Source organism: Anguilla rostrata, chromosome 11 (assembly GCF_018555375.3).
Source record: "Anguilla rostrata isolate EN2019 chromosome 11, ASM1855537v3, whole genome shotgun sequence".
Lineage (NCBI taxonomy): Eukaryota > Metazoa > Chordata > Actinopteri > Anguilliformes > Anguillidae > Anguilla > Anguilla rostrata.
In genome coordinates, this window is record NC_057943.1 from 23858444 (window position 1) to 23883012 (window position 24569).

A 24569-nucleotide genomic window follows, 5' to 3' on the forward strand; every position below is an offset into this window, starting at 1 on the left:
GAGGGAAAACATCATTATAGAGTAAAAGAGTATCCTACGTTCTATAATGCATACAGTACATACTCTAGATCAACACATCTAGTTCAATCAAACAGCCTTGAATATATTCCCTTTAATTCACCAATTGATGAGCTCCTGGTGGCTATACTGTTCTACAAAAGTATAATGTCCAGAGAAGGTAAACATGAAGGCTAGTGACGATGAGTCTTCTTCAACCAAGAAACATAGATATAATAGCTATAAAAATGCTAAGGTGTTCCTACTTTTATTTTTTTTTCAGACGTACTATATATCATGGAGTAATGAAAAAACTCTTTGGGTGAAGATTTTTTGCATTGACCTTGTGCTTACTTGACAAACTGGGATGGTACCAAGATACTATACAGGCCAGCCCAGACCTTTATCAGCAATGATTTCTGTTTCAATTTCGGAGCACCTCTACATTGGTACAGTATCCTCAACTAAATTGTTGTAAAGAACTGGAAGGTCTCCTTCCACTTGTTATGGAGTTTGTATTTTTACATACTCTATTGTAGGGTGATGTGTTGCTTGTAAATTTTAAGAACTGATATGAGCATATTCTATTGAGTTTGAAAAAGATCTGCTCTATAGCAACCTCCCATGTTTAATTCTACATAGGGGTCAGATTATTTTTTATAAATTATGCAAAGGGACCAAACATGGTTTCACTTATTCTGTTACTGACACTGCGCAGATGCAGACTTGCACATAGCCACAGCTGTTTAATAATCTGAAAACTACTTTTTTCCCTTCTCAATAATCAATGGGGCCAAGTGTACATCCACACGGGGCCACTTTTGGCTCCTGGGTCACCAGTTGAATAGTCCTGGTTTATAGCTTATATTACAGGCAGAATATGTGATTTAATATACTCTGGGTATAGTTACTGGGAGCACTGTGGTTCAAGTGAAGACAAGATGGGTAACACCACAGTCACAGTGCAACATGCACTTTCTGCGTGAAAGCACCACCATTGCCATTCGCATATTTGAAAATGTCTGTGGAATTACACAACAAATTTATTGTTTAAAAATATGGTATGCGCCATCAAATTTTTTTTCTGTCAGCACAAAGAGCTTGTGGTTGTGTTATGCACTTATTGTACGTCGCTTCGGATAAAAGCGTCTGCCAAATGACTACAATGTAATGTAATGTAATACGTTCATTTGAATTCCTGCCTGGTGGACTAGAAAAAAACTCAGTTTCCCAATGTAGCCCTAAGCAGTCTCACAAACGCTGAGTCCATGCTGGCTGTTGTAATACACGGCCGGGGAAACAAGGCGTGCGAGCTGGACGTCACATGATCACTTGGCACCAGTAAAGCAGGCACTGCCATATGGCTGATGGCAAAGTGATAAAGGCATGGGTTACTCAAAAAAAAAAAAAAAAAACACTCAGGGCGTGGGTTCCACCCAGGGCAACACGCACAAACACACATACACAAAGCTGCACACACACACTTCAGTGCATTCTGCTGTTTTCTGCTGCTAGCGAGCCTAGCTTGCTTTTATCTACTGACACCAGGAGGAAAAAGTTATGTTATTGTAATTTTATTACACAAAACTGGATGACAAAAAATGTTGCAAAATTTTCAGAAATATAATATATTTTATTTTTTATTTAATGTCCCTGGTATTGTTTCCAAAAAGGGAGACACACACTGACACACTTAAAATGCAAGTTCAAATTTATTTTAAATAACCAAAAATACACAAATAATAGGACAAATGTGGGTTGTGGAAGCCAGTATTATCAGCAGTGCAGGTGAGTGGATGTGTGAAAAGTATGGTGAAGCAATGTTGTATGGTGTAAGAGCACTCTTCAAACTGGTGACAGGCACATCTTAACATCTCTGGAAGCACTGGTCACAGGTGCTCCCAATTTTGCCAACGACCCTGTGCTCCGCCCATTAGGCACCTGCAAATAAATGCCAAAACAAGCAGTGCTGGCAACAGAGCAGGCCACAGGTGCTCCCAATTGCACCAACGACCCTGTGCTCCGCCCACCAGCCACCTGCAAAGAAAAAGTATTAGGCCACCTGTAGTTAAAAAAAAGAAAAAATTTAAAATAAACTTTAGGCAGAGAAGAATTCTGTTAATATAGGCACATTCATTGAATAATAAACCAAAGTACAAACCTTTATTTTTCAATTTCTGCCTACAATAAAACAAAAAGATGAGTATCTGTGCAAAAGACTTCCAATAATTTGTTTAATTGTAATTAAATCCATTTAGATGAAAGCCATGTCTAAGATTATTTTTAAGTAAAACTCATCTTTTTGTTTTAATTCAATAAAAGTGCACATATAAACTGAATTCTTCTCTAAGGTTTTTTAAAAAGGTGGCCTAATAGGTGTATGTGTACGTGTATGTATATATGTGTATATATATGTGTGTGTGTGTGTCTGTGTATACACACACACATACACTACATTTCCAAAATTACGTGGACACCGGAACATCACACCCATATGTACTTGTTGAACATCTCATTCCAAAACCATGGGCATTAATATGGAGTTGGCCTGCCCCTTTGCTGCTGAAACAGCCTCCGCTCTTCAGGGAAGGCTTTCCAGTAGATTTTGGAACGCGGCTGTGGGGATTTCCTTCCATTCAGCCACAAGAGCATTAGTGAAGCTGGGCACTGATGTTGGGCATAAGGCCTGGTTCAGTCACTATTCCAATTCATCCCAAAGGTGTTTGATGGGATACAGGTCAGGGCTTTGTGTAGGCCAGTCAAGTTCTTCTCCACCAAACTCAGCAAACCATTTCTTTATGGACCTTGCTTTGTGCATGGGGATGACATCATCATGCTGAAACAAGAAAGGTCCTTCCTCAAACTGTTGCCACAAACCTGGAAGTGCACAATACTCTAGCATGTCAATGTACACTGTAGCATTAAGATTTCCATTCACTGTAACTAAGGGTAAAGATCATCTGAGGACAGATGACTTTTACACACTACACGCTTCAGCACTCAGCAGTCCCATACTCTGAGCTTGTGTGCCCTAATGCTTCGGGGCCGGGCTGTTGTTGTTCCTATACGTTTCCACTTCACAATAACAGCACCACAATAACAGCACTTACAGTTTATTGGGGCACCTCTAGCAGGGGAGAAATTTGACAAACTGACTTGTTGGAAAGGTGGAATCCTATGACAGTGCCACGTTGAATGTCACTGAGCTCTTCAGTACGACCCATTCTACTGCCAATGTTTGTCAATGGAGATTGCATGGCTCTATGCTTCATTTTATGCACCTGTTAGCAATGGGTGTGGCTGATAGAGCCAAAACCACTAATTAGAAGGGGTGTCCACATATTTTTGGAAATGTAGAGTATATATATCCCAAAATACATTGTTCACTTATTGTTTTAAGTTGCTATTTTATGTGAATTCTGGGATTTATGTATTGCTAGGAAATTGTACTTACGAATCCATGCAACATGGAGAGAGTACATTTCTTGTTAGTACATGCCAGTTTAAGAGCACCAGAAAACAACACATTCATGCTGTGAAGCACCCATTCCACCTCATCCCAAAAATGCTCCATTTGATTGAAATCCAGGAACTTTACAGAACATTAAAGTAAACTGAAGTCACTGTCATGTTCATGTAACCAGCGTGAGCTGATGTGTGCTTTGCGACATGATGCATTATCCTGCTGCGAGTATCCATTTGAAAAAGGGTCAACTGTGGCCATAAAGGGATGTGCATGATCCGCAACAATGCTTGGTTATGATGTGGCACTCAAATGATGCTTAACTGGCATAAAAGGGCCAAATGTGTGTCAAAAAACATTCCCCACAGCATTATACCACCACCACAACTGAGATTCGTCAGGCCAGGCAACATAATTCCAATCTTCAATCATCCAGTTTTGGTGATCATGTGCCCACTGTAGTCTCATCTTCTTGTACTGAACCAACAGGTGTGGAACCCAGCACGGTCTTCTGCTGCTGTAGCCCATCTGCTTCAAGGTTTGACGTGTTATGAATTCAGAGATGCCCTTCTGCACACCAATGTTGTAAAAAAGCTGGTGTTTGAGCATTTGGGGCCTTTCTGTTTGCTTGAGCAGGTCTGCCCATTCTCCTCTGACTGCTCTCATTCCTGGCCGCAGAGCTGATTCCCAGGAAGCAACTGTTTCTGAGATTCCTAATCTGGCACGAACAACCATACCAGTTTCAACGTCGCTTTGATCCTGCGTCTTGCCCATCCTAATGTTTGGTCGAACAAAAAACGAAACCTCTTAACCATGTCTACATACTTTAAATATTAAATTTCAGCCACATGATTTGCTTTTTGGAGGAGTAGGCCATTTGCATTAACAAACAGGAGCACCTAATAGAAAGGCTGGTTAGTGTATTGTGCAAAAGTACTGGGAAATATTCCAGGAGAATGAATTTCAAACAAAACAATGAATATGTAGTTAGTTCTATTTGTAGTTAGTTAGTTCTAATTTCAGGGTATTTACATCAATATTGCATGATAGGAATTACAACCTTTTTTAAAATGTAGTCCCTCCAATTTAGGGGACCAAAAGTAATTGGAAAGTTGGCTGCTCAGCTGTTTCTGACCAATTATGTGTTTTTACATCATTTATTCATCCGCAGAAAAGCTAACATATGGTCTAGAGTTGACTTTCAATTGTGAAGAAAAACCCCTTTTGAACTATCAAATAGATCAAGAACACTCTCCATGATGTAGGCATAGATGTGTCAAAATAGATGTGTCAAACGAAAACCGCTTGTATGACTCAAGAACACAAAGGCCAGATTAGAGTTTGCTAAAGAGTGACTCAAGAACACAAAGGCCAGATTAGAGTTTGCTAAAGAGTACATTTAAAACAACTGCCCTGGAACACACCTATGGACAAATGACAAGTATTAACCTGTACCAAAGTGATGGAAAGAGAAAAGTGTGAATAAAGAAAGGAACTGCTCATGATCTAAAGCAGCCCCCCCCCACCCCCCCCCCCCCCCCCCATCAGTGAAACATGGCAGTGTCATGGCTTGGGCATGTATGGCTGTTACTGGAAATGGCTCACTTCTCTTGATTGATGATGTGTCTGCTGACAGCAGTGACAGTCTGCTGAAGTGTACATAAACATCATACCTGCTCAGATCCAACCAAAACTCAAAAGTCATTGGACAGTGCTTCACCTTGCAGCAGGGCAATGAGTCTAAACACACTGTTAAAGCAACCAGTTTTTCAAGGCCAAAAAGTGGAATGTTCTTGACTGAACAAGTTAGTTGCCCAAACCTGATCCAATTGAACATGCGTTTCACTTGCTGAAGACAAGACTGAAGGCAAAAACCCTCCAAAACAAACAGGAACTGAAGATGGCTGCAGTACAGGCCAGGCAGAGCATCACCAGGGAAGATATCCAGTGTCTGGTGATGTCTATGGGTCACAGACTTCAGGCAGTTCTTGAATGCAAAGGATCTGCAACCAGTATTAAATACGAGGACTGTATTTAAGATGATACTTTGTCCAATTATTTATGGTCCCCTAAAATGGGGGGACTATGTATAAAAAAGCTGTAATGCCTACAGAGATCACCAAATATGAATGTTAATATGTAAAATTAGAGCTGACTGCCTACACTTTACACTCCTATTCATCATTTCATTTAAAATCCAATATGACACAAACATTGTGTCACTAGCATATTGCTGTGAAATATATTCATCATTATACTGCATATTTTTTAAACAGTCTATATATTTAGGCCCACAACATATTACACTGCATTTATACAGGGGTCATGTATTCATCCTGCCAAGTTCCAGCATCTGACACAATAATCAGTTCTTTCCATGTCTTTCAACTGTTTATCCCATGTGATTCATAGAATATTCAAGTCTTCTAATTCAATCTTTCCAGTAAGTGTTTGACCTTAATGGTTAAATTGCTTTCAAGAGATGCTGCAAACGTAAGGGGCAGAAATCGCAGTTAGACTGGTTATTGGTCTCATTTTTTTCCATTTAATTTGCATGATTAAATGGAAAGTGTGCTGAAATGATTTACTGGCAAGTGTAGCTTCAAAGCCGCCTTTTATTTTCGTTTTATGTTATAGTCGTCCTTTTCTTTCTGTTATGTTAAAGAATGTAAATAAAGCAGAGTTGAGATTGTCAAATCAATTTAGTAATTTAAAGAATACAATTTGAGGTAAATTCCTCTTTATATCATCAATGCTTTTGAATTCAGAGACAGAAAAAAGTGAGTAAAAATGTTATATCTGAAATGATTTTTTTTTTTTAAACCAGAAAGTTAACGATCCCTTTAAGTGCACGTTTATAACTTCAAATATAAGGAAGGCAAATGTTTAGTGAGATGGCAAGGCAAAGCATAACATTTGTTTTCAGTTGTGGGCAATGACACTAAACTGGGGAAAGATTAAAAACAAAAAACACAGAACCTATGTAAATAAGACAGCCTGCAGACAAGCATGATTGCTGTAAGAACACTCCTCCACCTTTCACCTTTCAAATATTTGTCGTTGAGGAAAGAATACATTTTAAATTTTAAGAGAACACCGAATCCACACTCCCTTTTAGAATGGTTCCTTTACATGAGTCTCTAATACTAGCCTAATTATTTAGTCGCAACAGCTCGTCTCATGAGAACCATGAGAAGACAACGAAAACAGGCCACCCAGACTGTCTAAGCTTGCCAGTTTGCCCACAGCTCCTCAAAGCTCACAAGTTTGGCTGAAGTCTAGAGTCAAGTTCTGTGATCTTTAACATCTTTCACAAAAAGCCCCAGTAAGCTTTTCTCTATGCGTTACATCCTCTTAACTGTCAACACTTTCAGAAAACTACAACTACTAAATTGCCTTGTTCAATTTCCAATCAAATTGGTTCATTGAAGAGAATGAACACAGAGCAAAGCAAGGCATGACAAATATAAAAAGCATATCGATGTGTGCGTTTTCATACTTCGAATGACCATCTGTGATGGACCACCCACTGTAACCTAATCACACTTACTTCACAGTAACCATTATCACTGTCCTGCTGCCACACAGGCAGACAGCAGTCTGATTTTGGGAAAAACATCAGCGTCTCCAAACCAGTTCAACACTTGTAAACATTTAAGGATATTCAGTCCTTACAAGTCCCCCAACTGAGCTGTGCACTGTGCAGATACACACCTGCAGACGATCTTCACAAGTTAATGCAATTCAGCACTGGACACTGCAAGTGGGTTAATCCAGAAATAGCACGGTAGTCACTGTCATAACAAAATAACAGAAGACAAAGATGGACATACCGTATTTATAAACGTCCTCATGTGTATACTTGTACTGAAAGTGAACAGGCCCGAAATTTCGGATAGAATGGCAAATATGCAGTTTTGTAGCATATCACATTAAAAGTTCAGACACTTTCCTATCTGAAATCCTCCTTGGTATCTATGAAAGAGAATAAAAAAATCTCCTGATTGGCACATTGCTGTTTATGTAACTGCTATGCAAAGTGAACCTGATTTTGGAAGCAAACCAAAGAAAATGAATAGGTAAACATGACATTAAAACACGAAGGCGTTTGTAATGCTCTTACAAAACAGTCACAACTGTAGAAAGTTTTCAAGCATATTCATTTCCACAGGTGTTCGGGTGAACAGGATGTAAAAATTTCCATGTAGTGTCACATTGCACGTTTTATCCATTACAGAAATATCAGACTCAATGAATAAACTTTGAATGAGTCATAACTTACAGACATGCAAATTGCACATTTCTTACACGGTCAATGTTCATGTACTGGAACATATCCTAGAATGTTTTGTATTATATTCCACAACATTTGCGTTATGCCCCCAATCCCTAGAAGTGGGACTGAGTCTCCCCCAATTCAAGTTTAATAAATCAAAACTTTAGACACACTTTAAGGTTCCCCCAATATCCATTTAAATTAAATACTGGCATCTAATAAGACAGAGAGGGGAGGGGGTTAAAGGGGGTTCAAAAGGGGGTCTTTTATGGAGCTTTATTTTATTTTTAATCCTACAAAACAACAACAACAACAACAACAATAATAATAATAATAATAATAATAAAGGCACTTCCCTGTACTTAGCCACTTACATATTGTTTTTAATATACACTCCATTTACGCTGGATATTCAGAAATATATTTGGTTGATCTCCATTCAAATACATTATCCAATGTATTTTTAATTTCAATTTAATTCCTGGCTATATATATATATATATATATATATAAGCAGACATCAGTGTTGGTAAGTACAGTTGGTTTAAAGTTCTGTATCTGTGTTTTACGCAACTTTGATATATAAACCTCATATGTTAAAGAACTCTTAAACATGAACACACTTTACCATTACCCCTTCTTGTGAATTCTGGCCAATGGCCTTTAAATAAGGTTGCATTTCAACATTTTTTGCACTCTTCATTCATTCCTAAAATTGATTAAATATTATTCTTTGGGGATTCGCACACAACCCTCAATCATGCAGTACATCCACACAACCAATAGGTAATCAACTTACATCTAGAAGAGATACTTTTAAAGATACAATTTACTCGTAAGACCATTTTATAAATGAGGCCTCAGGTACTGAATCCAGACCATTGGAGTGCCCACTGCGGCCAACAGCCCCACAGAGAAACACATAATTGGCTGTAGTGTTGCCTATAGATAAGAAGGATTTCAACCAGAGGAACATCTGAGTCTCATCACAGACCAGCACGTGCATGTCTGTGTTGTACTGCACTGAGAAAGGGGGATAAAGTGATGTATATTAGCACATTAAAAATGGGAGAAAATAGGGGTAAAATAAAAAGACCCTCCTGGTGGTTACTTGCCATGACAAACATTGAAATGGTAAATGGACTGCATTTATATAGTGCTTTTATCCAAAGTGCTTTACAATTGATGCCTCTCATTCGCCAGAGCAGTTAGGGGTTAGGGGTTAGGTGTCTTGCTCAAGGACACTTCGACACGCCCAGGGTGGGGTTTGAACCGGCAACCCTCCGACTGCCAGACAATCGGTCTTACCTCCTGAGCTGTCGCCCCCGACTGCTGTCCTTTGTCTGCCAATGGAGACAGGAACTGCCGTGGCATTCTGCTGCCTCTCTGCCAGTCAAGTGGGCTGTGAAAGAAGCCCCAGAAGGCACAGCAGTAGCAATCTGCATGGTTGGTGTGGTGTTCTCATGAGCAGGCAATTATAGTTTGCCTTGGTGTGTCTGTGTTGACCGAGGACTCGGACCGCTTTACCTGTGCAAACACTACACTGCCTGATCCACAGTGCCACTTTACCCCCTCCCTTCCCCTTTTCATGGGCCTAAACGTGTGCATGTGCCCAAAACACACACACACACACACACGCACATACACATACGCACATGCGCACACACACATGCGCACATTCACACATATACACACGAACACACACAAACACACGCACACACCTCTCTCTCTCTCTCTCTCTCTGTGCCTCAGGCATGATACTGCATGGCTACCCTGCAGGTATACTCCATTATCTCTTCATTTCAAATGTTCTGTTGAATTCTCGTAATTGAGATTTGCATAAAACCCACTTGTTGTAGTGTGGTTGTGGTTATTTCTTCCTGAAATACTATAAGTAAATGTCACACAAATTCACAAGAAAGGAAACTTCCACATACTGTGGGACCTGCACTCTCTAACTTCATCAAAATTACAGAAAGTGATCTCAGTTGTAAATGTCTAGCTTCAGCAGACAGAATTGTGCTTTAGGTGACAGTTCCTTTTGTACAGTGCTAGTTACTAACAGAAGATCAACACTCAGTACATTTATCTCCTGTGGTCTTACAGGGCATATGAAGCATGCAGAAACTTGCAAATGATTAACTGAACAAGATTAATAACTAAAACCAACGCCAAAGCCATGATGTACAGTAAATAGGCTCCAACTCTTGCTCAGTGCATGTTTCTTATACAGAACTGCGGTATAGAACTATGATAGCTAACATTGTCCAGTGGTACTATGAAGCCACACAGCTTGGAAAAATCATACCAGAGCTATACCGGAGTGATGGGGTAAATCATTCTAAATGTATACAAGCCATATATACAGTGAGCTCCATAATCTTTGCGAAAAAATAATTTTTTTCTTGATTTGGCTCTGTACTTCACAATTTTTGATTTGTAATCAAACAATTCACACATGGTTAAAGTGAACATTCTCAGCTTTAAATAAAGGGTATTGTTTCACCATGTAGAAATAACAGCAATTTTTATACATAGTCCCTTTTATCAGTCACTTGTATCAGAGTGAGAAAAGAGTAGAGGCCAAAAGAAACTGCCCAAGATCCAAGTACCCCCCTCATCTGTGAAACCTGGTGGTGGGGGTGTTATAGTTTGGGCATGTATGGCTACCACAGGTAAGCTACTGGCTCACTTGCCTTCATTGATGATATAACTGCTGAAAGCAGCAGCAGAATGAATTCTGAAGTGTACAGGAACATCTTACCTGCTCAAGTACAAACGGAATTCCTTCAAAACCATTGGACGGCTCTTCATCCTCCAGCAAGGCAATGATCCCAAACATACTGCTAAAGCAACAAAGGAGTTTTTCAAACCCAGGAAAATTGTTGACTGGCCAAGTCATTCACTCGCTCTGAATCCAATTGAACCTGTGTTTCATACGCTGAAGAGGGAATGATAAGGCAACTAGACCCCTGAAACCAGCAGGAGGTGAAGATGGCAGCAGTACAGGCCTGGCAGAGCATCACCAGAGAAGATACTCAGCACCTGATGATGTCTATGGGTCACAGATTTCAAGCAGTCATTGCATGCAAAGGATAAGGACTAAACATGATTACCTTCATTTATATAATACTAATATGTCCCAAACATTATGGTGCCCTGAAATGGGAGGACTAAACATATATATATATATATATATATATATATTTGTGCTGCAATTTCTACATGGTGAAACCAAAATGTATAACAAATCAAAAATTGTGGAGTACAGAGCCAAATCAAGAAAACATAAGTCTTTGTCGCAAAGATTATGGAGCTTGCTGTATGTATTCCATATTAATTTTAAGCTTTCTTGAAATAAGTTAGCTAAATATATACATATATAAAATGTGTCTATCGTGATTTTTTTCTAAAATCACAGGTTTACATTCCACGTTCCCACGTTCTTCCACACATTTGATAAGCAAATTTGAGGTTTCCATACAATCACATTTCTAATCCTAAAATGCAAATACTCAAGCCTACACCACCAATTTCCCAATAGCAGGTAATGAGTGATACACTGCATATTTGCTGCCTTTGTTAAATAAATTCGGGAAGATATTTTGGGGTAAATTCCCATCAAAACTTCTCAATGGAAGAAACTTCACTAGCAATGGATGATCTGGAAAGCAAGCATTGTGATGGATTCTTTCTCGCAAGCCATCCTGTCGGAGCTGTTCGCTAATCCTCAGAATGAACAGCTGTAGATGTCGTCAAAGGAGTTAAACCTGGGGGGGGGGGGTGTCACTGATTCCAACACTTCCAGCATACTGTTTACTCAGGTAAATAAGGCCTCCTTATAAATACGACCTGCAGTCAATGGAGCAGACATTCCTTCACACACACACGCACACACATCCACACACACACCTTCTGCTGGCACGCAGTCGCCTACACCCGCGCGCACACACATTTGCATCTTGGGAGCCTTTTGCTGATAAGGCTGGTAATGAAAAACCTTCTTACACATTCGTAACGCACTCTCTCGGGAGCCTGTCGAGCAGGCTTGGCTTAAAAAACTGCCGTAGCCTTTCACACATCACCTCACCTCACCCCTAAACCGGATTCCCCAAACCACGAAAAAGGGGCCAGATTGGGACCCCACCGGGCAGGACCTTTGGCGCTGAACCTGACGAACCCGTAAGAGAATTTTGGCACCGGACGACCAAGCTGCCACTGCTGCACCTGTGCACCACGGCAACTGAGCCCACCACACCACTGGCATCCTCCCAGCATCAGCTCCCAGCCCAGATGAGGTAGGAACAGACTGCTGTGTGTAACGGAATGAGCCCTTGGCATGTATGATTTCATTAGCAAGGCCACGCTGGAACCCTATGCATGGGACACACACCGTTTTGTGGTGAGGGGCCTGGTCCCAACTGAGTGCAGGAGGAGGCTGAAATTTGTCATTTGACTATGTCTTATATGAAAACATTTTGTCATGTGTCAAAAAATCGATATGTAATGCACCCATATCACATGGATGCTGAAGTTGTTGCGTAGAGATGCTTTAGCTGAGTTTAAATTTAATTTACTGACGTCAATTCACAGTAGGTAAAACAAAAATGCTGAAACAATGCTCTTTAGTATCCATTTTAGTTTATGAGAATAATTGAACTCAACTGGGTATCAGTACGGTTAATGACACGCGTGTGTCCAAAATGAAGAATGACATATTGGACATTCATACAACAGCAAGCTTGCTGGCGAGTCATTCTCTGGGTAGCCTGGCTTTCAGACTCTGCATGGCTGCCCCTCAAGCTCAAGTTGCATCACATGACAACAATTATCAATTCTTCTCAATCGCTGCAATGTGCCGTAACATGCAGAGTCATTAATCTAGCCAATAAGTAAACTACCTTCAAGTTTATTCCCAGTGGGTAGGGTAGCCCGAAGCTAAACTGGGCACTAGAGAATTTCAGTATATTGTGAAATAAATATTGAGTCTAAATAGGGCCCTATGGCTATTCTAAAAATAAAATTAATACAACTAAACAAATATATCCTTGTATTTTATTTACTGAACTACCTTTTTTCTGTGGGCACTCAGGGCTAATAGGTGTAAGACTGCAGGCCCAGTGCATGCTCAGTTTGGTTATTAAAGTCCAACAGGAGCATTTTCAGTATCTCCTGCTCTTCCTCAGACCCGTGATTCAGGTTTCGTTTTTTCCCCCATTTCCTTAATCAGCGTGTTAAACCACCAATACAACGTGAAGATCTTTATCAGGGGAGGTGAACGGGGCACGAGCCAAAAAGACAGTTAAATGTTGCAGATATTATATTCAAAGCGGGACTTCTCCACCCTCAGCTGCCGATGTATCACAGCATCTCTACACTCCGTTGACATGCGTTGCGTTACGGTTGGCAGCGAAAGCTTGCGGTTATGCCAGTAAGAAAGCAAAATTTGGGAAAAGAGCGGAGTGGCCACACAGGTGCGGCTATGGCCTCAGTGACGTTAATCACTGAATGACGCACCTGGGATGGACGAAATGAGTGACAGGTGGCAAAGCCACAGGCATGAGTCATATCACCTGTACTGGCACTGCATTTGGATTAATTGCCACCGCCTATTGAGGTGTTTAAACATGGAACTGTAGACATCAGATTGTGCACTTTGCCCTGAAACAGGCAGAGGGGAAATACACATCAACACACTGCATGCACAGAATCATTTGATATCCCCTTTATTATTATTATTATTCCAGGATGCAAAAGAATGCTTCCATTAAAACTATGATTACTGAAGAAATGCAGTGGTATGCGCAGCTGACATCGTCTCTGATCTCAATTGTTTTGCATAGGCATTAACATGAATGAGGTCCTTCCTTGTCAATTAAAAAAATGCTCTCTGTCATCTCTACAACTGTAGAATTTTTCTCCTTTCACACTCTGGCTTCTTCCTTCTTGGAAAAATATCAGGTCCACTGAGGTCTCCCCCCCTTGCATTTAGCCAAAGTTAAACTGACTTCCTTGTACTCACTTACTCATTGTGGGCGTGATTAATCATCACTCAAAACCCCCTTGGCTCTCCTTCTACAGCCAGAGTTCTCCTGATGGAACACTTCAGGTTTTAAAAGGTTATCTGTGACAGGAGTGACGGGGTTGGTCGGCCATGTTATGCGGTCACGTCAGTAAGCATCAAGAGGCAAGCGCACGCAAAGTCAAATTCTTACAGCAACAGACTAGTGATGCAATAAGCAACAATATTTCAAAAAGGGCACGCATTATCTATGCTGTTGTCCATCTGACCGTTTAAAAACACCACTCTTTACTGCTTTCCTACCTTTTCATATCATTTAGCCCTTCCACCAACCAGTACTCCACATTTATTATGGATGTAAATGTATTTATTATTCTGTGGTTTCTGAAATGTGGCCAGCTCTAACAGCACACCGTTGGCCACTGTTTCCCGTGAGAAATAGGCTGTTAGCCCAGAAGATGAAAAGGCAAGTTCAGCTCAATGCATGGCAAACAGACACGCCCGACTGTACACACACTTTTAACTCCAAAACCAAGAAAGAGGCCATTTCTAAAGATGTGGCGGCTTAAGGAGGCTACCTCAGGCTACTTTCCCTTTTCTCTACAGACTTGAGCACTGAGCACACACACACAGAAAACGCTCAACAATAACCAGTAAATTATTTTGTCGGTCAGGATTATTTATTCCCTGCACTTGACGACGCTTGCCTTCTTATTGCCTTGAACAAATATCAGGGAAAACAAATATTAAACGCTTTCATTTGGCACTTCCCAGCGAAGGGCCATACCCTGGCACTGCCAGAGGGGCTCATGTGAGAGCGGTGGTCTGTGCGTTAGGTTTCACTCCCCACTGTCGTAGGGCAAACAGCTCATAATCCACACTGAGGGTCACCACCATGTTCTTGCTACAATTAAAGCCTCTTGGCCAGGTTCTCACTGTAAATCTAGTTCTCAGCTGACCCTATTTGGTCAAATACAGGTTATACTTCCATTCCGATAGCACTTTAGCATGCTATGTGTACAATAGCAAAGCATACGCGAATCCATAAACCATATTGGCGTTGCCTTTCTCATCGCAGCTGTGAAACTGTCCTATGCATGTTGCTGTTCCCAGAGTGGTTGTCTCTCTTTATCTAGTCCTGTCTTTTGAGGAAATGGACCGAGCGCTAATTCCCCTCAAATGAAAATCGGTCTTCACTAAACTCATTTAGAGATCAGTGGAGGGCTTAATCCTGTGCCTGGAGAGCCCGATTGCATCTTCTCTTTTTTGTTGCCCTATAGAAGAAGCGAAATGACTAAATTTGCTGGACTGATGGGCTTAGCGCAAGCTGTTGCAGGACAGAGTGGACACACAGCATGTCAGCTTGGCCACCAGTGGTTCTTAATCTGATTCCAGTTAAACCAGTTGGAGAAAACGCACCGGCCGGGGGGTACTATTTTCGGGCATGGGGGATGAAAGGCAGGAGGAATTTGGAAAAGAACGAAGGAAAAAAGTGAAGTGAAGACAAGGGAGGGCAGTTTCTTTAGAAGAGCGTAACTTCATTTCCTTCAGGGTTAGACTAAGGGCATCTTCAAAGGCTTTGTGAGGGCTCTTGCCCTGCTCTTTTCAGTGCAATGTTGTTTCAGAAGCTTGTGACCCCAAAGTCAGCGAATCCGCTTTGGGGAAATGCATCTCCCCACGTTTCATTGCTGAAACTGGGTGTGGGCCTCAGGTGCAGTGCTACTGTGGCCAATGGAATGTGGAATCACATTAGAACCATATTAGAATCAAATCTAGAACCAAAGTTAGGTCAGCCCCAAGTATCTGTGGTGAGAGGGCAGGTTCGTTTTACCATTAAACATTCATCATTCCTGATAACCTGCGATGACATCAGCGCAGCCAAGAAACTACCTCACTTGCCAGCCATGCCATGTCTTGTACTCATATCAACATAGCAACAAAGATATACACACTTCTTGAAAGAACAAACTGCACAAATAGAGCGTGATCCAAGTTCTATGAAAGTTTATCAAGCAGTGACTGAAATACAGAAATTGAAAGGCTGTGCAATTAAATAAAGCTACAAACCTTCAGCTTATGAATACTTTATCTTACAATGAATCTGGACCAGATGTAAGTCATTTCTATGTCCAACTAAATACTTTCTCTGGGTTGAAATTAAACAGACCACTTGACGGGAAACCTTGGGGCATGTGCTGCAAAATGTATTTCATATTATCTGCATCGTCAGTTATGCTGTGTAGATTAAAGGCATCGTGTTAAATTGATAAATGCTAGATATCAAAACCTCACTAGGACCTTGTGAGAATGTATTGTATAAAACCAGCAACAGAAATCACCATCCGTTAGGCCTAATAAATTGTGTTCTTTTAGAAAATATACTATAAGCCTGGACTCAGTTAACACGTATTCTTAATTTTATATAGGTATATATACAATCCATAAAGTTGTACTTTAACAAAAAAAAAAAAAAAAAAGAAACTGAAGCACTATTTTCCCCCCAATAATCTTTGCTGTGAGCCAAATCTAATGGCAAATCCAGGAATAGAGTCCTGCACTCACCGTGTGGAACAGGTACTGGGAACCTGGCTGTTCCGCTGCCCACAAAGTGTGCCCTTTCTTCAGGGGAATATCCCCTCATTGTCTGGCCTGTGTTTTATTTGATTAAAAAGCCCCGACTCCAGCTGGCAGTGGAGACAGGAGACCGCAGGGCCGGTGCAATGAAAGAGCGCACCATGGCAGTGCTGCCTCAGGACCGAATCTCAGGCACTCGCCCCCTTGTTGGTGTCCTTTCGCAAGAACTGACCCACAAGTAAGCGACTCAGTAAAATCCACTTAGCCCCGTGCTTATCGAAAATCGCCCGGTGACTTCCAAATTCTGTTTTGGGGCTCGTCGTCACCACCCTCTGTCCTTTGAAGAAGTTTGACTTCAGGCGCAATAAAAAAAGGTCCCGAAAACATTGTAGCCACAACTTCAACTCCAGGCCCAAAAGAGCACAGCTCTCGCACAGATGGCTTCGTGACATTGAGCTCATTTCAGTCTATTTGATTATGGATGTCAAAGTGGACACGTTATAACAGTCGCCGGGTGATTGGATTTTTCCTGAAAGAGGTAATTCAAGTTTGTTTTAATTATCTGTTGAATTTGTGTGACATTAATTAATTTTATTAACATTTTAAAAGTTTATATATCCCAATTTCCTACTCCTGAATAAAAAGCTAACAAAACTTAAAAAACTAAATCTGAAAGTGCTCAACCTGGGCATTATTTCTTTCAGAGCAAACAGTTTTAAGAAGCTCAAGTCTAATTGTAAATGGATGTGCGTACTTCCACTTACGTAGTTTATGAGACATAGTGTTTGTTTTAATATTACTCCTGTTTAAACATTTAGGCTTGGTTGCCATGTAAAATATTATAAGGCATATATAACACTATATGAGGGGAAAGAAAACATTGTTCATGCCAAAACTGGATTATAAGAATTCAAAAGGTTAATTGAGCATTTTATTTTGTAGTGCGCAAGTCAATATTGATTTTATAAGTTATTTCCAATAATTCAGTTCAAAAACAAATGCCCATAGTTAAAAACACAAGTATTACTAATAGAGTGTTTATGAAATGTTTCACCTGTGCAGTGCTGCCCAGCACAATTCAACACATCCTCAGCATGGATTCCAAACTTGTGGGAATTTAATCATTCACTCAAACAATGTGGGAACGAGTCTGTGGTTGAGATTGAACACAGAATAGAAAGAAAGCATCTAGGTAATTACTTTAAGATCCCAGGTTAATAAATGATTACTAAAAAACAAATGTTCTTATCTTCCAAGTTTCCCTTTAATAATTACAGATATCGGTGAGGTAATCGAGTAAATGGCGCGCCCAATGACACGTGGGCTAATGTGTCCTGTGTTACCCCTGCAGTGCCGTGCTGACGATGGGGAGTCCAGACAGGGGCGAGGTGGCCAGCTCACTACACCCGCCCCGCGTCGGCTTCGCCGAGACCCCCCTCACCTCCCTGGAGCGGGACGGCTGGGAGGCGGAGGACACCAAGCCGCCCCGCGACCTGGCTGGCGCCCCGGAGCGGGGTCTGCCGGGGCTCTACCTGTCCTGCTTCGACATGCTGGTCACCGAGGACGCTGCCTGGCTGCTCAAGGTTTCGGACACCGCGCCCCCTTCGCCCGGCCCCCGCCCCGAACAGTGCCCCGTCATCGACAGCCAGGGGCTGGGCCTCTCCTTGGGCCTGGACGGACAGATGGAGGAGCGGTCCCTGGAGCAGGTCCAGAGCATGGTGGTGGGAGAGGTGCTGAAGGACATCGAGACGGCCTGCAAGCTGCTCAACATCACCCCAGGTACACCGGGCCCCCGCACCCACACCCCCAGCCAGCAGGGGGCCCCAGGGCCAGCTGGCTTCTGTGCTGCTTGTTCATTTATCCATTAAAATATAATTACACAGTTAACTCTGCTCAACTAGCAGACCCTGTGGCTCTCTGGAACTACAGTTTGGGGACCCCTCCATTAGCCACCCACACAAAACAATAACTCTCCAAGCTGCTCTAGGAAACTACAAAACTAGAGGCATATTAGGTTCACATATAAAGTATAACCTGAGCATCTGAATAAAACTGACAGGCACACTTATGGCTTGTAATCTGCTTTCATCCCATCATAAAAACAGTTCTAAACTTCAAAACTAGTGTCAAACAAGGATCCAAACACAACTGTTAGTTATGAGAATATGACTTAAACAAACCAAAGCACCAAACAGGTATTTATTCAATTTCTTGCCCAAAATTTGACCTTGATACTTTAGTTCAGAACTTGAAAATACAACAAATCTCGCTCGTATTTTAACTGCAAATCTTTCCGCATTCTGGACGCAGACTTAATTAGAAAATAAACACTGTGTACTGATAAAAGGGTCTGGACACATTGGTGCACATGAGAAATCCAAAGTCATCTGATCTGACAAGCCTTCTGATCTGTTCATCAAGGTGCTCTTGAGGTTGCTACTGTTTGTCCTGTCAGCTTTCAGCAGTAGGCTGACATGCTGTTGACAGTCCTCAAAGACCTGGCAAAGACAGACCAGGTGCTCCGGCACAGCATGTGCTTCTGTGCAAACGGACATTCTCACAGATCACGAAGAGGCCTTCATAAATAGACTGAAAATATCATTATGATAATGTACATTCTGCATAATCTATCATGTCAATTCTACGATGCAGACGTGCAGAAGCAGTGCCAAAATGCAGACCTAACAGCGAACTTTGTTGCCACATTCAGTCAATTGCCTTTTTTCTCTTCCCCGCACCGCCCCTAAGACCCCATAGACTGGAACGTGGGGAACGTCCAGAAGTGGATGCTGTGGACGGAGCACCTCTACAGACTGCCTCAGGTGGGGAAGGCTTTCCAGGACCTCAACGGCAAGGACCTGTGCGCCATGAGCGAGGAGGACTTCAGGCAGAGGAACATGCAGTGCGGGGACGTGCTCTACGCCCACCTGGACATCTGGAAATCCGGTACGCTCGCTCACGGGCCGCCAGAGAATCCCGAACGGGTGGTTATGTAAATGAGGCTCTGAACCGAGGCCAAGACAAGCACTCGCTGGAGAAAGACTTCGCTGAAATATGGGCTAGCGTTGTGGTCTCATGTTCGCAACATGCTGAACCTTATTCAACCTTATTGCGTGTGCTACCCATTGACACTGCATAGATACACACTCATCCATGACGAGATGTGCTGCAATTCTAGCAGCACAAATATTGCGATCAACACCTGGATGTGATCAACATCTATCTAAAATGTTGACTTGATAATAAATCTGTGCATTCTTCATAGATTGGCGAGTTCACCTATCGCCAAAACTAATTTACCAAACTGTTTGTGAAGAAAAAAGTAAACGCTGAATTTATTTGCAAGGCAAACATAAGGACAACTGATTAAATCCTGGTATAGAAGTTTTACTTTTGTGGTTGTTATGGCAACAGTTTTGTCAGGGACTAGGATTAAGAGATGCCTGTGAAATCTTAACAAATTGGAGCATATGAATGAAATGAGAGTAGGAAGAAAATGGTCAAAATATTGTAAAGAAGTGTTCTGGTAATTACTCAAAGATTAGAAAAAGTAAATTGCAAAAAAGTTTTGCATGCCAATTGGGCGTCATGATGTCCATATTAATGTTGCTAAGAGACTATCAGTGGAAAACATGATAAGATGAAAACATACATAGCTGGTTCTATATTGTATAACTTGCTGGTGGTTTGAGAACCTAAACAGCTTTTGGTCTAAACCACAATCCAAGCATCCTGACTTTGGATGATGCAATATTTAAGCTCACTCGTATGTTTCAAGAAATTCCGGACCCACTGAAGAAAAAAGTTAGTAAAGTTTGAATATGAACTGCCCTAAATGCATATAACATAACTGTATAAAAATCTTAAAATAAAAACGCTCCGTAAAACAATGAATTCAACCAACAAAATAATAATAGCATATCATTTTCCACCTGATTTCTGTCTCCTTTGCTCAGCTGCATGGATGAAGGAACGGTGCTCTCCAGGAGACAGCAAGTTTACAGGTAAAGTCTCTCCCCTTTCTCACTCAAAAATCTCACACAGAGAACAAGGGCAGCAAACTGTAGGGGGAATACAGCTCTGTACTTCAACTTGTCTGTTCAAGCTGACAACACACTCACAGATCCAGATTTTCGACTAAACATGACACCAAGCAAAATGTCATATAATCACATAATGCTCATCAGTCAGTAATTTTACTGGTGTCAACAGGTTATTATTATTAATAATAATAATAATAATAATAATAATAATAATAATAATAATAATAAGACATCATTATCACCATCATCTTTATTCACAAAACCTCATATAAAAAGTCAGAACAGGTTGAAGTATTTCAAATATTTGTATGACCCTGATCTGAGCTACTCCGTTGCAGCGATGCATCTTACGATGGCGCGTGTAAATCAAAAGAATGCAGATTTTTCCGCCGACTCTGACAGGACCTCTTTTCCTCTGCTTGGTCCCTAGGTGGGGAGGAGCCGTGGTCGGAGGCAGACTCCTTCTGTTCCGGGCAGCCCATCCACCTGTGGCAGTTCCTTCGGGAGCTCCTGCTCAAGCCGCACAGCTACGGCCGCTGCATCCGCTGGCTCAACAAGGAGAAAGGTGAGCGCCTAGAGACACGGGGCGGGGACAAGCAGCGCTCTTCGGGGGGGCATCCAGCTAAGGCAGTCACTGTTAGTGCAGTGATGCCCCTTACCGTCCATGTGTGATCCTCACAGTGCTGAATTTCCCCAGTAATCCTGAAGATTAGATTTCACATAGAAATGCCTACTGTAGCTGCAACTGCTCTGCAATTTTCCAGGATACTTATTATTATCATTACTAATAATAATAATAATAATAATAACAATAAAGAAGTTTAATGAAGATTGTGGATGCCTCCCCCACTCAGGCATCTTCAAAATCGAAGACTCAGCTCACGTGGCGAGGCTCTGGGGCATCAGGAAAAACCGTCCAGCCATGAACTACGACAAGCTGAGCCGGTCCATTCGCCAGTACTACAAGAAGGGAATCATCCGGAAGCCTGACGTGTCGCAGAGACTGGTCTACCAGTTCGTCCATCCAGTATGAAGAGGCGGTGGGAAGGGTTGGTAAGAGAGGAAAGTGAGGGATGAAAGGAACTGGAGCAAGAGCCTGTATAGACTGTAGCAGGCGTCATACACCTCCAAGTCCTGGTCATCGAGTTGGACTGGATTTGAACAAGCTTACTGACCAAAACTCTCAGACTTCTCTCTCAACACTGAAAACTCCAGTCAGAAAATGGGGGAAAAAACAACCAGATTTCTGGAGCCACTTCACAGCACTACTGCGGTTGAGGAACCCAGTCCTGCAGAAAGCAGGCCATACACTCCTTTTCTTAGCGCCATTTTATAATCAGAGAATGAAGTATGTTCTCTCTACCCCAATGAAGACGCAAATACATGAACTGCATTCATTAAAAACTTATGTAAACTGCCTTATTTCCCAATACGCATCATCTGCCTGTTCCTGTTCATGTTATAGGGATTCTACATTATTAGTTTGGTGATTAGCATGTAGGGTTCTTGTCTTTTGGTCTTCAATAATGTTCCATATTACAGAGCTCTATTTTTTATAAATTAAGAGGCCTTTATGTGTTTTGTTTTTCTTCGTTCGTTCGTTTGTTTTTCCTTTGCAAGACTGACTGTGGCAACTGCAACCAACTTAGCAGTGGTTTTGACCATTTAAACCCTTAGACCGCAGAACCGCAATGCAACCGCATTGCAACCGCAATGCACAGCTTTTCCAAGTTCCAGTTCCAGTCATGACGTTCTGTGGTCCTAAGGCTTAAACTCCAGCTAAGTTGCGTGCAACTGTCCTATTGTGTCTTATTATTATCATTCGTATCATCTGCTGCTTTTCTGTGATAACAGGTTGGGTGTTCATTCTTGGAGGTCTCTCCCTGGAATCTGCCTTTTAACATCCCTTCCCTGATAAAGAATTACCTGTAGCACTAAAGCCCTTCCTATCACTCTACAGAGCACTGAGGAATATGTAAAATCACAGACACGTACTGCGTACTGCCCTATGCGCACAATTTATGTTTTGACTAGCAAAAAGGCACAAAATACTAATGTTACAAAATAGTACTTCCATAAGAAAAGATTTATGTCTAATTAATTTGAAAACAGATTTTTATATGATAAAGTCAACGCTTTATTAAAGCGGTATTACTAAGCCTCACCACTTGACATTTTCTGCTTTAGAGGTGACAGAAAAGTTCAGTTGATTCTTAATTTCCCCCATTCAGTTTGATTTAATTTATTATGTATGCTTTTCTACCTTTAAAGGTTTGCACCACATTTCGATACAAAACAATAGCACATCAAATTGGGATGGCAGGTATACCATCTCGCCAAAGGTATGCCTTGGCAGGGCGGCATGCCCCATACCTATACAGCACCGACAGTTTGGCACATTTCAGAGTTTCCTACAGAAATAACCACAATGACCACAGACTCTCAGCCCTTAAAAACATTCCTTTCTGTACCTTCCTCATGTCAAGAAACAAAATTCACACACTTCACACGTCCACACAATAAAGCTCCAAACTAAGGGGATTTTGCGTTTTTTCCTTCTTTTTCCTGCCCATTACATCATCACAAATGCTCCAGGCCCGCAAAGAATATGTCTCCCCATTGGGCATCTAGCTACATCAGCCGATAAAAACATTGGATACACAGGCAAAATGGAGATATATACACACGTTTTTTGCTTTTTACATTTGCGGCCGGCCGGCTCTTTTACTGGTAGCTCAGCGTTTGCTTGTGGGAGCAACTGATGGGAGACATGCATGAGTTCAAATCCCCTCCTCAGGCTCAGGGTAATCTAGGAGTTGTTACACCAGCTTGCTTGCCAGCTAGTAGGCCTAATTGCCTGAAAAACTGAAACCATTGCTTTTGCAACTGTATAATCTTCGCGGGAAACAAATTTACATTTCTGAAATCCAAATAAAAAACACCCACACTTAGTTTCGCTTTCAGAGTTTAACGTTAGTTACCTTCCTAACCACTTGACAGTACAGACGGCTCCAAAATTTTGCACTAATAGCCTATCTGCGTTGCGATTCGGTCTGATAGGTAACATTACCAGTCATGGAAACCAGACAAAAAACACAAAAAGAAATGATATCTCACAAGATGTATTCCAAAGCAATGCCACCCAATAAATTGTTTCAATTGTTTTCAACTGAAAGCGTGTTTTTGATCAGATCAGGTTTACACAATGAAGGTCAGCCTATACAAGGGCAGCGAATGTATTTTTACACATTTAAAAAAGAGCAAACGGCAGGTGCTCATTCACTCATTATCCACCTGATATTTGTTCGTCTACTTGTTTCTTCCATTCAGTTGGACGAAAGAACATGACATTGCTTAGGAAATGCACATTTCAATTAGTCTCCTATAGGCCCATTCATCAACCTCATCATGCATATAGCTTTGTCTGTACTCCCAATGCCATATTTCTTCTATAACGAAAACATAAACAGTAGGGCCTACTATTTCACTTCACTTGTTTCTGTCTAATAACGACCTAAATGAACATGATATGCTTTAATGAGCATCTTGCGAGGAATAAAGGAATGTCTGGAAGTTAGAAATAAAAAGAAGTTCAATTCCTGCTCTTCGCATTTTAGTTATTTTTTAAAAGCATTTATTCCATGCCTCCGCACGAACTAGTAGGCTACAACGTTTGTGTGTTTTATCAAACAACTTTTCAGCGTCCAGTTCATTTCGGATTAAAAACCGACAATCCCCTTTGTCTGTCTTGGTTTATACTAATGTAGTACTGTACAGAATAAACATTTGTTTGCATAAACCACTTTTTGCTGCAGTCAATTTATTTGGGTGGACACGTGTGGCTGCGACTTTGTGTTTAAGGCCAGGTATGTTTGCGTTAAAATTCGTTGGACTTGCACATTAACGCTCAGTGAACCTTCAGTAGGAGTTCAATTTATCAAAGAGGCCGCTCCATAAATCCCCCATCGCTGGCTAATGACAGCGCCTCGCACAGAACAAGGGCGAAATATATGCGTGGGTGCAACCACAACTTCTTAATTAACAAGACGAGCCAGTACCTTGAAATACTCGGTTAATATTCAAATTTGTGCACGACTGCTTTACACTGACTCACCTTACTTTTCGCTGGACGTAACCATCCCATCTTCGTAAATTACTTCCTCAAGAGGAACTCGTTCTTCTAGTAGGAGCGTG

The 24569-nt window shown here is 41.5% G+C and overlaps 1 protein-coding gene across 1 annotated transcript; it reads left to right on the forward strand.

The window, feature by feature from the left end:
- Positions 1-11530: 11530 nt before the first annotated feature.
- On the forward strand, positions 11531-24177 carry LOC135234351 (SAM pointed domain-containing Ets transcription factor-like). The gene is made up of 6 exons (XM_064298863.1): positions 11531-12034; positions 17684-18111; positions 19081-19278; positions 20289-20336; positions 20806-20940; positions 21230-24177. Exons 1-6 carry the CDS (start codon positions 12030-12032, stop codon positions 21406-21408), a joined length of 993 nt encoding a protein of 330 aa, XP_064154933.1. The 5' UTR covers positions 11531-12029; the 3' UTR covers positions 21409-24177.
- The last annotated feature ends 392 nt before the right edge of the window (positions 24178-24569 follow it).